This window comes from Oryctolagus cuniculus, chromosome 9 (assembly GCF_051225735.1).
Source record: "Oryctolagus cuniculus isolate XC-2025 breed Fujian yellow rabbit chromosome 9, ASM5122573v1, whole genome shotgun sequence".
Taxonomy (NCBI): Eukaryota; Metazoa; Chordata; class Mammalia; order Lagomorpha; family Leporidae; genus Oryctolagus; species Oryctolagus cuniculus.
Genome location: NC_142875.1, coordinates 83,813,097 through 83,827,922, shown reverse-complemented (window position 1 = coordinate 83,827,922; position 14,826 = coordinate 83,813,097). Strand labels below are relative to the sequence as shown.

Here is a 14,826-nt window from a genome sequence, read left to right as displayed (position 1 = left end):
AGCTTCCAGAAACGTCGCCTCCCTCCCCACCAAACCCAGCCTCCTCACACGGGGCGGGCTCTGCAGCTCCCGGCCCCTCCCCTGCTCGCCGGCCGCCGCGGAAGCTGCGGCCTTGGCAGTCAACACAGCGGACCGCCCCGCTTGGGGCGTGGGGAGAGGCCGGCCGGAAGTGCTCCCTTCCTTTCCTTCCCCGCCACGCCTACGTGCTTTCAGGCCCCGCGCGCCGCAGGAAGGGGGGAACTCTTTTGCGGCGGACTCAAACCGGAAGCTCTTTTCTAGCGGAGACGCTGTTGGGGGAGTAGCGGTCCGAGCGGAACGTGGGTTGGACGTTGCATCCCGGTGGTGGGAAGCTCAAGGCTGGACCAGGAGTTCGGATCGACCTGGTACGGAGACGGGGCGTGCCCGGGACAGGTAAGGGAGCAGCAGCAGGAGCTTCCTTCTCTACAAACTGGAGAAAGGGACATGGCTGGGGTGATCGTGGGCTGGCCGGCCCGCTGAAAGCCTGGGCTGGGACGCGGTGCGGTGGGAATGGTTGAGATCCTGGTTAAGGTGGGGGAGTTGGAGTTCCGCATCCGTTTGGGCTGAGAGAGGTAAACACCGAAGAGAAACCAGAGTTTGTTTCCGTGCCCTAGGGAGCGCGAAGATGGTCAGGGTTGAAGGAAACCCTGTGCGTCTCCTGGGGTTTCCAAGGTTGAGTTTTGAAACTCACCTGCATTGGTCCCGTCTGTCTCTGAGGACCGCTGCGTTGGGGGACCAGGCGGCGCTGACAGCCACCTGCGTTCGTCTCCTGTGGTCTCTCCTTTTGACAGTTCACGTGTGAGCCCCGGGGGTCTCGTGGGATAAACTCAAGTGGATAAAAGGCCCTCACCTCTTCCAACAGCCGTTTCTCTAGCTTGTCCCCATTTTGCACACCGGGCTGCGAATTAAGTTTGGTTGCCCACCTGTCCCAGGGCCAACTTACTGTGCTGTAACGTGGGCCATCCTGGGTTAGTAGTTGACAGTAGGGCTTCAGCGACTCCCCCAGAAGTGTGCAGAGGCGGCGTTAGAACGATGCTGAGGAGTAAGTGGGGGTAGAAAAAGGTAAGACTGGAAATCTGGGCTGATCTCTCAGTGCAGTGAGCTTTCAGGTCATAGTCCTACCTCTAGGTCACATTGAGCTGTTTGGACAGACTGAATAGCCAAGGCAGGAGTAAGCAGGGTACTTGAAGTTGAGTAGTGAAGGCTTATTTTACAGAAGGACCGTCTTGACAGCGATAAAGGTTGGAGCTGGAATGGAAAAAGAGGTGGGCATCTGAGTTACTTCCAAAGAACTGTCCACAGGATTTGTTGACTTAGTGCGAGAAGAGGAGGGAAGTAAGAGAACAGCTCAAACCTTCTACTCTGTGTTTGGAAGGCTGGAGAGGCCAAAATGTAGGGGCGATGCAGCGGGGAGGAGCAGGTTGATTTTGAAGGGAATTTGATGGAGGCGGTTATTCAGGGACAGATGAAGTTGCAGCATGCACCCAGGATTTGTATCAAAGAGAAAAATACGTTTGAAAGAAGACCTGGAGAGTCCTATCTGGTGTTTTTTAAAATGGGCTTTCCAGGGCGAGAGGGATTCTTTGTATTCAGGAATTCCAGCACCAGCTTACTTATCCCATTGAAACGTTTGGTGATGGAATCAGAGGAGCAGATTGGAAGGCTCCTTACGTTTTGCTGTTAGAGAGAGAGGCCCTTCTGACAGTTTCCTAGATTCCTCGTGCAAAAGGAAAGCTTTATCAGAATCACTTTATTCAAGGTGGATAGCCTCACAAGTTTTCTGTTGAGCGTGCTGTAGAATGATAAGGTGTGCTGCGTATTTTCTTTGTAACGCGAAAAGCAAACCTAGCACCAAATAGCAGCTGTAATGTAATATGTGTTGGATGCTAAGCATTTTACATGCGTTATCTCCTAATTCCTCCAATACCCAATTTTACAGATAGACTTCTGGATTTATCTCTGAAGGCGCAAAGCCCATGCTTTTAACTTTGTGGAACTCTAGAAATTTGACTCTTTCCTCCATGGTTCTCTTTTGTTAATAGATTATAAGTAGAAACTGCTAGAGGTAGTATGTTGGTGGTGTCTGTGAGGAACCTAAAAAGAAAAGTTAGCATCAGAGGTTCTGGACAGGGGGATTTTGTCTCCCAGGAGACACTTGGCAGTGTCTGGTGACGTTTTGGCTGTCACATTAGTGTGTAAAGGTCAGTGATGCTGCTAAACATCCCCCATGCACAGGAAGCCCTGGCAACAAAGAACGGCCGAGTCCAGTATGTCTGCAGTCCACTATGTCTGCCTTATGGCTGCTTCTCTAGGAATAGGAAATGGAGGTTCATGGGCACTTTTAAAACGCATTTTGTATTTTTGAAATTATTCCTTGGCATGAGAGATGTGTGCAGTTTGTGACCCACTGATTACCAGGAAATGGGAATAGAATCATAGATGCTTGGGTTTGGAAAACACCTGGCTTGAAATTACTTCACAACATTTCTGCTAGAGGTAATTCACCTTGGCTTACAGGTTTCCTGCATCTGGCTGTGCTGTGTTTTAACTCTGTGTTTAAACTGCTTTTAATTACTTTTTGTCTTGGGCTGAGCTTCACTCTTATAGTTTGACTTTTCCCAGTGGCACTAATTCCCAGGGTTACACTCAGAGAAAGCTTGTCATGTGTGTGACTTGTGCTAGGGCAGATTTATATTTTTGTTTTGGTACAGATCATTTACAAATAATACAGAATAGGATCTCACTGACAACTTTTAAAAAGTAGCATTCACAGCTGGCCAAGTATTCTTGTTGGTTGAAAATAATAGAAATGTAGATGTGTTTCCTTGGTTCTTTTTTAAATTTATTTGACAGAGTTAGACAGTGAGAGAGAGCGAGCCAGAGAGAAAGGTCCTCTTTCCGTTGGTTCAACCCTCCAAATGGCTGCCACGGCCGGAGCTACACCGATCCGAAGCCAGGAGCCAGGTGCTTCCTCCTGGTCTCCCATGGGGTGCAGGGCCCAAGCACTTGGGCCATCCTCCACTGCCTTCCTGGGCCACAGCAGAGAGCTAGACTGTAAGAGGAGCAGCTGGGACTAGAACCTGGTGCCCATATGGGATGCTGGCGCCGCAGGTGGAGGATTAACCAAGTGAGCCACGGCGCCGGCCCCTCCTTGGTTCTTTTATCCTTATCAAGTAACAGCATAAAATCTGGGTTTTTAAAGTACTTTCTCAGTATAATGTTGGCATATTTCTTTCAAATTGTGGATAAGCTCTTAAAAACCTAGATTTTCAAACCCTGGCAAATACAGTTTTCTTTAAATAGTGACTGCTTCTACTACAGGTTTTAATTTCAAAAATGAGTCTGCTATGAAAATGCCTGCCATGAGGATGTTCCTTACAGTCTTTGCTCTCCCCACCAATTTGCTAAGTTTATTAGTTAATATAGGCATTTTTGTTTTCAGGATCATAGCTGTAGAATGTTTGTCTTAGGACAAAGGGCTCTCAAACTGTATTTCATATGTATTTGTATGCATCTTATAAAATAGCTCTTTGTTTAGAGTACATGGGATTTTTATTTAATTGTCTATTGACTTTTTTTTTTCCAGGGATCATTGAAAAATCCTTAGTGGTATTGACATGTCTCAAGTGACATAAATTAGCCAATGACTCGGAATGATGGATTCTCCGAAGATTGGAAATGGTTTGCCAGTGATTGGACCAGGGACTGATATAGGGATATCTTCACTCCACATGGTGGGGTATTTGGGAAAAGTTAGTGAACTTATTTTTTGCCTCGGTGCAAAGTTGTTTTTCCCCCCTTCTATTTTTGATATTAAATTCAGTTTTCATTTTACCAATTAACTTTTAAAAAATTGTGTCTTCCACGGAAATCTTACAGCAATGGCGAAAGATTGTTTTACTGTGTTTACCTCTCTGTTTTTGTAATATACAAAAGTAGAAATAAAAGCATGCACTTTATGGATTACTATTTGAAAATTTGGAACATAAATTTTTCCTGGCAATTGATTGGACCTTTTTTCTTGGAAATAAAATCGATGGTATCTGTTACACTAAAAATTTAAAACTGTAGTATATTCTTTTTGGAATAATAGCAGTATTTAAAACTTTAAGTGCATTTCTTTTATAATATCTTGCCAGGACATTTCTAGTTGAAAATTGTTTATTTTTTCTGGTTACTTTTCCATTTAACTTTTAATAGTTTGTTCTAATAAATGAATGTCTATATTTTAATTTGCTTTATTTCTCTTTTAGAATTATGATCCATCAAAAGTTCCATCAGATGGTTATTGCCCTGCTTGTAGAGAGAAGGGAAAGTTAAAAGCCTTAAAGACTTATCGAATTAGTTTTCAAGAATCAATCTTTTTGTGTGAGGATTTGCAGGTAAAGTATTAATAATCTTACATAGTGTGTAAGTTTTGGTCTTTTGCTTTTTTCCCTTCCTTGTTTAAATTTTGCTCACTGTTTGTGGGGCTGGCCTTGTGGCACGTTGGGTCCAGCTGGTAATCCCATATCAGTGCCAGCCGCTCCACTTCCAGTCCTGCTTCCCACTAAGGTGCCTGGGAAGGCAGCAGAGGATATCCCAAGTACTTGGGCCCCGTCACCCATGAAGGAGACCCAGATGGAGTTCTGGCTTCTGCCTGGCCCACACCTGGCTGTTGTGGCCTTCTGGGGAGTGAACAGCAGATGGAAGGTCTCTCTGTCTCTGTCACCCTGCCTTTCAAAAAATGAATTCTATTTTAAAAATTTTGTTTTATACTTAAAAATGTCTAGAATTATTTTTTTTTTTTTCAAATTATACCTGGTAAAACTGTCTACTACCACCTGTGTGATTTGTTTTCCAAACTGCTCATTCTGGGCCACCAACTGTACTGGGATCAGCGTCTGGGGGTGAAAGCTAGGAATAATTTGCATAGAACCTGTGTATATCCTTCCATATATTTAAGTCATCTCCTGAGTATTTGTAGTACCTAATGCAATGTAAACACTGTGTAAATAGTGGTTATACTGTAGTATTTCTGGAATGGTGAAGGAAGGTGGTAGTAGCTGAGGTGACAAGCTATTGTTGGATTCTGTTTATGCAGTTGTCCCTTGGAATCTGTGGGGAATTGGTGTCACAACAGCCCTTATTTTTTATAAGAATTGCTCAAGTCATTTCTATCAAATGGTGTAGTGTTTGCATAGAACATGTGTATATCTTTCCATATATTTCAGTCATCTCTTGAGTTTTTATAATACCTAATGCAATGTAATGCTACGTAAATAGTGGTTTATACTGTAGTATTTCTGGAATGATGATAGAAGAAAAAAGGCTACATGTTTCAGTACAGATGCAACTATCATAGTCCTCACACATAGTGCAAGGTGTTTGGGTGAATCTTCAGATGTAGAACCTGTGAATACAGAACCTGTGGATAAAGAGGGTTGACTTTGAAAGTAAAGCCGGTAGGATTTGCTGAAAGACTGGCATAAAGGTTGGGGCAAAAGAATCAAGGATGATTCCAAGATGTTGACCCAAACAGTTGGAAGACTACAGTTGCCAAATACTGAACTTTTGAGAAAGATTTTGAGGGGAGTGAGATTTAGGGCAAAGCTCAGGTCAGGACAGTCAAACTTTAGACTTCTGACATCTGTGGATCTGTGGAATAAGGAGTTGGATCTGTGGGCATTCCAGTAGATGTAGAGATTGACATTGGGAATAAAAATTTGGTAGTCATAAGCATATTGAACCACAAGAATAGGTGAGTTAATGTAGGATGGTACAGAGGACAAAGCACTGAGCCCTGAACCAGTCTAGTGTTAAGAGATGGGAGAGATGGAGTGCAACCACAGAAGAGTCTTGAGAGGACATGGACAGTGAGCTAGAGGTAAAATCGGGAAGGAGGACAGTACATGGTTCTGAAAGTTAAGTGAAAAAAAGGAAGGAAGGAAGGTGTTGTCTACTGTCAAATGCAGCTAAGAGTGCAAGGAAGGTTAAGGCTAAACTGACTGGGCCGGCGCTGTGGCGCAGCGGATTAAAGCCCTGGCCTGAAGCACCGACATCCCAGATGGGTGCCAGTTCTAGTCCCGGCTGCTCCTCTTCTGATCCAGCTCTCTGCTATGGCCTGGGAAAGCAGTAGAAGATGGCCCAAGTCCTTAGGCCCCTGCACCCGCGTGGGAGACCTGGAAGTAGCTCCTGGCTCCTGGCTTTGGATCAGCACAGCTCCAGCTGTTGTGGCCATCTGGGGAGTGAACCAGTGGATGGAAGACCTCTCTCTTTCTGTCTCTACCTCTCTCTCTCTGTATCTCTGTCTTTCAAATAAATAAAATACATCTTAAAAAAAAAATACTAAACTGACCTTACCCAGAGTGTTGTGAGTGTCATCAGAGACCTTGATGAAGATAGTTTCGGTATACTAGTATGATGAAAGCCTGACTGGAGTGAATGGGAAGTGACATTTGAGATGTACAGATAAAAGGAGAAAGCTTTATTTTTAAAGATATACTTACTTATTTGAAAGAGAGAGGGGAGAGACACATCGATCTTCCGCCCACTGGTTCGCTTACCAAATGGCCACAATAGCTGGGGCTGGACCAGGCCAAAGCTGAGAGCCAGGAGCTTCTTTCAGGTCTCCTGCGCAGGTACAGGGGCCCAAGCACTTGAGCTATCTTCTGCTGCTTTCACAGGCCATTAGCAGAGAGCTGGATCGGAAGTGGATCGGCCCAGCCGGGACTTGAACCAATGACCATATGGGGTGCCAGCACTGTAGCTTAACCCACTGCTCCACAATGCCAGCCCCACCTTTTTAAAGTGGCAGGGGTCAGACTTTGTTTTACAAGGGAAGGGGTTGAAGTTAGGAGCCTCAATAGCTCATCTGTGATAGCAGTTATGAACAGAGTTTACTACTTAACTAAAAATAAAGTTAAAGGATTTTGAACAATGGAAAGAGAAATCATACTAGATCCTAGAGAAAGAATTTTTGTCCTCCTTTTGAACAATACATAATATTCAGTAGAATTCTTTAATTATGGATTATAAAAACAGAGAAGCCACTGTCCCCAGGAGATAGTTTTTAAACAGTTGAACAAAAGTAAAAAAAAAAATGGTCTCCTATAACATATGAAAATTATATGAAACTCAGATTTCAGTATCCATAAATAAAGCTTTATTGGAAGACAACCATGCTCAATCATTTACATATTGTGGTACATATTGTATCACACCAGTGGAGTTGAATAGTTGTGACAGAGACTGTATGGCTCACAAAGCCTAAATATTTATTTTCTGGCCTCCTATCAGTATAGTGTGCTGTGTTTGATTTCTGAAGAGTTCTGTTATGAAATTTGAAGTCTACTGAACATTTTGCAGTCCAGTTGCTATAAATTGGAAAGAACCATGTAGGAAATACCTTTTAATCAGATGTTGCTTTGAAAATATTTCCTGATTTTGAAAAACTAAACACAAACATTCAAAACTGTGGTTCAAATTAATACCGAGTTGAAACCGTCCAATGTTTTTCCAACAGTAGAAAGTTTTAGCTCATCCTTTTTGGAGTAGTCCATTATTCAGTGTTTATTTTGGAGTATTTCATTAATCTTTTTTTTTTAATTAAAAATGAAATTTACAACAGGTTTTTAAATCATTAGTGTTAAATCAGCAAAGTAAACCTTTGTGTGTTTTGTTTTCTTTTTCATTTGTATCAAGAGTATATGCTTATAATTTGTCTCTGGTAAGATCTTCCAGGTAACCACTTATCTAAATATAAGATGGCATGGGATGTTTTCATTTTTCCTATTTTACAGGACTAAAAACAAGAATTTATTTAAATTGCTACAAAAATCAGTGAAAGAGACAGTGTTAGGTTTTTTTTTTTGGTGTTGTTATTTTAGCATTAGATTTTAAATATTAGATGGTTATGCAGGTTTTAAGTCCTGCTCTTTGTATCTTTTAATGGCTTCTTGCAGACAGCTTAAAAGCACTGTTTTAATTTTACTAAAATGATACATGTTCACTGTAAGTAGAAACCAAAGACGGCTATTAAGAGATAATCTGAAAGATTTAATAAAGTGGAACTCTCAGGGCAGGAACAAGTGAGAATTTAGGTTACTTTTGATGGGAGCACAGATTACACGGAGGAGACAGTTATGGAGGAGGGGAGGGAACCATGTAGACCACTGAGTTTTTGCGGCCTTTGGGTCCCTTTTTGTTCATTAATCTTGTTTTTAATTAACAATAGGTGCAGCTAGGATGATGTACACCAAGATCTTGATGACTTGATATTAGTGAAAGGTTGGGGTTTTGAGGAGGTTCTTTAAAAAAATTAAAAAAATGATAAAACATTTTTTAAAATTGTGGTTAAAAATTCTTAACAAAATTTGTCATCTTGGCCATGTTTAAGTGTACATTTGAGGGGTGTTAGATGTATTCACATGGTGTGCTGCAGATTTTAAAAACTTTTTCATCTTGCAAAACTGAAATTAATTACCCCAAAACAGCAGCTTTCCATTCCCTGCTCCTCCTAGCCCTTTACAACCACACTTCTGCTTTTTGTTTCTGTGAATTAACTGCTCTAAGTTCCTCATAGAATTGGAATCATATAGCTTTTGTCTCTTGTGGCCAAAATATTTGACTGAGCATACTGTCATCAAGGTTTGTCCATGTTGTAGCATGTAACAGGATTTTTTTTTTTTTTTTTTTTTTTTGACAGGCAGAGTGGACAGGGAGAGAGAGAGACAGAGAGAAAGGTCTTCCTTTGCCGTTGGTTCACCCTCCAATGGCCGCCGCGGCTGGCGCATTGCGCTGATCGGAAGCCAGGAGCCAGGTGCTTCTCCTGGTCTCCCATGGGGTGCAGGGCCCAAGCACTTGGGCCATCCTCCACTGCATTCCCGGGCCACAGCAGAGAGCTGGCCTGGAAGAGGGGCAACTGGGACAGAATCCGGCACCGTGACTGGGACTAGAACCCAGTGTGCTGGCGCCGCTAGGCGGAGCATTAGCCTAGTGAGCCACGGCGCCGGCCGGATTTTTTTTTTCTTTTTAAGGCTGAATATTGCTCCATTGTATGTGATGCATACTTCATTTTCTTTATCCATTGATCTGTTAGCAGAAATTTGTGTTGCTTCTACCTCTTGGCTATTTTGAATAATGCTGTAACAAGCATTGACGTGCAGAAATTTCTTTGTGATCCTGCTCCTATTTTGGGGTGGATATATATATACCTTTTTATGACTCTGAATTCTTAGTTACTGACTTGATTTTATAAAGTGTTCTCAGCTTTCTGACATATGGTAGGATTTAGGAAATAATCTCAAGGTATATAGTTGACGGGTTGCTGATAGTGACTCTGCAGGTGGTTGGTAACAGAAGAATCCAGAATTTGTCCATTTATACTAGGGAATTTTATCAGAAGTACGATACTATAAGTATATATTCAGTTGTGTAGAAGTCGCTGTGTAGCATTTGGTGCATTTCAGTTATGTGTTGCTGTGAAACAAATCATTTCAAAACAGTTGCTGAAAGAATATAATGGCTTCATTTATTATTTCCCATGAATTTGTGAGTTGACAGGCAGTTCTTATGTTTCACACCATATTGGCTGGGACATCTGAAATGTATGTATAGTGGGGAGATGGTGTTGGCTGGCTGGGTGTTCAGCTAAGTCATTCAGCCAGAGTCTCAGCTCTTTCCCATGAGGATCATTCCATGAGTCTGATTTGGCTCCTCCTGTTATGATGGTGGATACTGAGAGAGTTCCAGAAGGAGGGCTGCAAGAGGGCAAGCCCAGTGAGCCAGTGCTTGTGAGATCTCCATGTGCAGCATGCGTGCTGAAGTCCCCTGAAAGCTAGTCGTGTGTGGTAGGGACTGACTGAGGGCATGAATTACCCAGGACATGTGGCTCTTCCATTCATTGGCGGCCACCACGGTAGTTCATAGTTGCATGGAGGAAGGCATATTTTAAGTGGGGGCAGTTAGTATATAGGTGTCTTACCTTGTAAATATATTTTAGTAGTTTTCAATCTTAGGAAAGATTCACACATTATCTTAGTGATTTATTTATGTTTTTTATTATTTATATTTTATGAGTTACATTAATATGTAGAGAGATTTGATGAGATCATTTAAAGTTCAGCCAATATAACACTAAAATAAGGATGTAAAATAGCAGTACTCTCAGATTAATGCTCAGTTTCACAATTTAAGAAGTATAGAAATTACTCCATGCAATTTTTTATTTAAAGATACTTGAAAAAATGTTTGATGCTGTACAGTGTTTGTTCCAAGAGTAACACTCATATAGTGTTTCTTTATATTTTTGTAATTTTAAAATTTACTTGACATCAGATATTTTTATTAAAGAAAAAATATGTATATTTTCCTTTTTAGCTTATCCTAGTGTAACTCAGATCACAATGTTGGTTGTTCAGATTATCTAGGAAAAATTCTTAGGGTGCCAAAATTTTTATTAAATAATTGTCTCCAGGCCGGCGCCGCGGCTCACTAGGCTAATGCTCCGCCTAGCGGCGCCGGCACACCGGGTTCTAGTCCCAGTCGGGGCGCTGGATTCTGTCCCGGTTGCCCTTCTTCCAGGCCAGCTCTCTGCTGTGGCCAGGGAGTGCAGTGGAGGATGGCCCAAGTGCTTGGGCCCTGCACCCCATGGGAGACCAGGAGAAGCACCTGGCTCCTGGCTCCTGCCATTGGATCAGCGCGGTGCGCCGGCCGCAGCGCGCTGGCCTCGGCGGCCTTTGGAGGGTGAACCAACGGCAAAAGGAAGACCTTTCTCTCTGTCTCTCTCTCTCACTGTCCACTCTGCCTGTCAAAAAAAAAAAAAAAAAATTGTCTCCAGTTCCTTCAAATCTGGGTTAATAAATATACTTTCTCATGTCAAATTAATGCTCAGATTCTTCATGACATAGAAATTGTCAAGTAAAACTTAAGCTCATTTGAATGTTTGTGTTTCTTATCATTTTACTTTTTCTTTCTAGTGCATCTATCCTTTGGGCTTTAAGTCACTTAATAACTTAATTTCTCCGGGTTCGGAAGATTGTCACACTCCAAATAAACCTCACAAAAGAAAGCTCTTGGAAACCAGCTATAATGATGCACCTGTTTTAGCAAATTCCAAAAAGACTAGACATCATATTATTGATGGTGAGCCAATTTTGGACAGCAAATATAATGGAGAAGTATATAATGAAACCTCATCAAAGTGTTCTGATGGTAGTACTCAACAGCATCCAATTGGGACAGCTTATTCCTTGGAGCAGAATAAGGTTTTGGAAGCTGGTATTGTTGACATGGCTACTAAAGACGATCCTAGTACAGTTGACATCTCTGGAGTTGGGCAAACTTCCCCTCAAAATGAAGGAGGCACATCTGAACTGGAAATACCATTGGAAAGCAAGTGTACATCGTCTCGGCGGACTTTTTATGTTCAGTGGAAAAATGCTCATGCTCTCTGTTGGCTAGACTGTATTCTTTCAGCTTTGGTACACTTGGAAGGATTAAAGAACACTGTGACTGAACTGTGTTCTAAGGAGGAATCTGTTTTCTGGCAGTTGTTTACAAAATACAATCAAGCGAATAAGCTTCTGTCTGCCACTCAATTGGATGAAATTAAAGGTAGGTACCAGTGTATTATTTCTGTTTAATTTTTGAAGGTGTTAATGTTGAGTTCCTCATAGCATATGGAAAAGAGCAAGGAGTCCTGGTAGTGTCATGAAGTTCAGGATAATACCAGTGGTGGTATCTTGATCGTTGACAAGACAGTCTTTTCGGTAGAAAGGAGAAGAAAGGCTGTGATTGTGTCTTAGATCTGAGGGTCAGCTGATTGTGAGGTGCCTCCTTGAACTGGGAAACAATTGAGACCAAAGAATGAGGGTGGGAGCTCTGTATGAGAATAAAGGGTAGGGCCGGGATTGTGGCATAGCATAGGTAAGACTCCAGCATCCCATATGGGTGCCTGTTCGAGTCCCATCTTGCTCTACTGCAGATCTAGCTGTCTGCTAATGGCTTGGGAAAAGCAGTGAAAAATGGCCCAAGTGCTTGGGCCCTGCCACCTACCTAGGAGACCAGGAAGAAGCTCCTGGCTTTGGTCTGGCCCAGCCTCAGCCGTTCTGGCCCTTTGGAGATTGAACCAGCAGACAGAAGATCTCTTTATCTCTTAACTCTGACTTTCAAATAAATAAATAAATCCTTAAAAACAAGTGAAAAAAGAGTAAAGGATTTATTCAAGCAACTTAAATACAGGATTCCAGATTGGAATGAACAGGTGATTTGGTCAGAATTTATAGCAAGATGTTTTTGGCCAAGACTGCAGGTAGGAGAAAGATTTTATAAATTTACAGATTCATTAGGGAGTTGGGGTAGGAGCTTGTTTTATAAAATTCATTTACATGCGCTTTAGGACCCAGCGCTTCAGATGTCCTGCTGGTCTTCCTGACCTTATCAGAAAGATTTAATAGCACTTAAAGGTCTTTTGTCATCAGAGAGTTGCCCAGCTGGACTACTAGGTGGTCAGTGTCTCAGGGCAGAGGGAGAGGCAAAATGGAGGATTGAGATGGTGGCATTACTGTGGTTTGCTGTCACATACTTAGATGGCAATTGGGTCCATCAAAGTAAAGTCTTAAGTTTTAAAACTACTGAAAGGTGCTGGCGTTAGGGCACAGTGGATTAAGCTACCACCTGTGATGCCTGCATCCCATATTAGAGTGCTGGTTCAAGTCCCAGCTGTTCCTCTTCCCATCCAACTCACAGCAATGCACCTGGGAAAGCAGCAGAAGATGGCCCAAGTACTTAGGCAACCCTGCTACCCACATGGAAGATTTGGATGGAGTTCCAGGCTCCTGGCTTGGGCCTGGCTGCTGTGTCCATTTGAGAAGTAAACTAGTGGATGGAAGAGCTGACTCTCTCTATCTTTCTCTTTCTCTTTCTCTTTCTCTTTCTCTTTCTCTCTCTCTCACTCTCTCATTCCACCTTTAAATCATAGTAAAAATAAATCTTAAAAAACTACTGGGCCGGCACCCGGCTCAAGGCTAATTCTCCACCTTGCGGCGCCAGCACCCCGGGTTCTAGTCCCGGTCGGGGTGCCGGATTCTGTCCCAGTTGCCCCTCTTCCAGTCCAGCTTTCTGCTGTGGCCTGGGAGTGCAGTGGAGGATGGCCCAACTCCTTGGGCCCTGCACCTGCATGGGAGACCAGGAGGAAGCACCTGGCTCCTGGCTTCGGATCAGCATGGTGCGCCAGTCGCAGCAGCCATTCCAGGGTGAACCAACAGTAAAGGAAGACCTTTCTCTCTCTCTCTCTCACTGTCCACTCTGCCTGTAAAAAAAAAAAAAAACAAAAAAAAAAAACAAAAAAAACCAGAACTACTGCAGAGCAGAATAAAGTAAGTAAAAATTACTCACAATCTCACAACACTCCAAAGCCTCTTTTTACAATGAAGGATATATTTTTGCTTTATTTCCATAAAATAGGTCACTCATGAACCTACATCCCAACCTAAGAACAGTTTACCTGTTACTCCTGTCCCATCCCCCAGCTTCCTGCAAAGGTGGTCATTATCCTGAAATACATAATTCTAGTTTTTTTACATGTGTATAGCTCAACTATATATTGCCTAATTTGGTTGGCTTTGAACTTTGTTAAAAGGTGTATTTAGCTTTTCATTACATTAAAATTCTTGAGCTTCTTGGGAACGAGCAAGTTGATTTTGGCTTACAGTTTTGGGATTCAGAATCCAAGATTGTGCAGCCCATTAGTCTGACACCTGGTGGAGGCCAGCAGTAGCAGAGTATGTGGAGGAAGGATCACAGAATGAGCCAGGAAGTAGAGAAGCATATGGAGCATAGTCTATGAAGCCACCATCATTTCAGCGATGGGACTCACTGGCAGCCTAATCCAATCCAGTCACTTCCCAAGACCCCTCCTTCAGACACCATAATTGGATCAAGCCGCCACACTAATCTGTCCACTATTAGTATTAATCTGTTAACTGTTAACTTAAGACTTTGGGGTTCAAAGGTCTTCACAAGTCTGGGAACCAAGTCCTGTTTAATCAATAACAAAGGATGCCCAGGATGTCATCTGAGGCCCTTTTTAAAGAAGAAAAAATTATTTGAAAGAGCTTCCATTCACTGCTGATTTGGTTGTCCACAACAGCTGGGCCTGGGCTGGGCTGAAGCCAGGAGCCTCTGGAATTCAATTTGTGTCTCCCATGTGGGTGGCAGGAACTCGAGTGCTTGAGCATTTACATGCTGCCGCCTGGAGTGTACGTTAGGAAGCTAGAATCAGATGCAGAGCTGGGACTGAAACCCAGGCAGTCTGATGTGCAATGCAAATACCCTAAGCAGGGTCTTAACCACTGTGCCAAAAGCTCATCCCTGTTTCCTCTTTGTAAAGACTTATCTGTGAAGCAGCTTATAGTGTGGTTCATTGACTTTCATTACATGTAATGTTTCCATTTTATAAATACAGTAATGTATTTATTCACTTGTCAATAGATTGTTTTTTGCCATTATAAATATTGCTGCTGTGACTATTCTTGAGCAAGTCTGATGGGTTTCTTTTTGGATATGTGATGGGAATGGAATTACCAAATTGTAGACACTGAGCCCAGATTTACAAGAGAATGGCAGCTGTTTTCCAAAGTGGTTGTACCAAACAGTATATTGCCCTTAGCACTGTGTAAGAGATCTTCCTGATCCCTATATTCTCATTGGTTACTTTCGTACTTTGAGATATTTTCTATTTAAGTGTTATAAAATAGTCTGTGGTCTTGATCTGTCTTTCCTAGGTTTTAAAGTGGTTGGTTAGCACTTAATGTGTATTTGGACCAT

The 14,826-nt window shown here is 42.5% G+C and overlaps 1 protein-coding gene across 5 annotated transcripts in view; it reads left to right on the top strand.

Moving 5' to 3' along the window:
- Positions 1–14,826, top strand: part of USPL1 (ubiquitin specific peptidase like 1) — a 41,920-nt gene that overhangs the window by 562 nt on the left and 26,532 nt on the right. For 2 of the 5 annotated variants that reach the window (XM_070049061.2, XM_070049059.2), the window contains exons 2-5: positions 280–411; positions 3,605–3,770; positions 4,272–4,400; positions 10,977–11,613. In XM_070049061.2, coding sequence (XP_069905162.1) covers positions 3,672–3,770; positions 4,272–4,400; positions 10,977–11,613 — 865 coding nt within the window. In that variant the 5' untranslated portion in view covers positions 280–411; positions 3,605–3,671. Of the gene's footprint in view, positions 1–203; positions 412–3,604; positions 3,771–4,271; positions 4,401–10,976; positions 11,614–14,826 lie in introns of those variants that run through there. The other 3 variants (XM_070049063.2, XM_070049062.2, XM_089304265.1) reach the window with 2 other exon arrangements.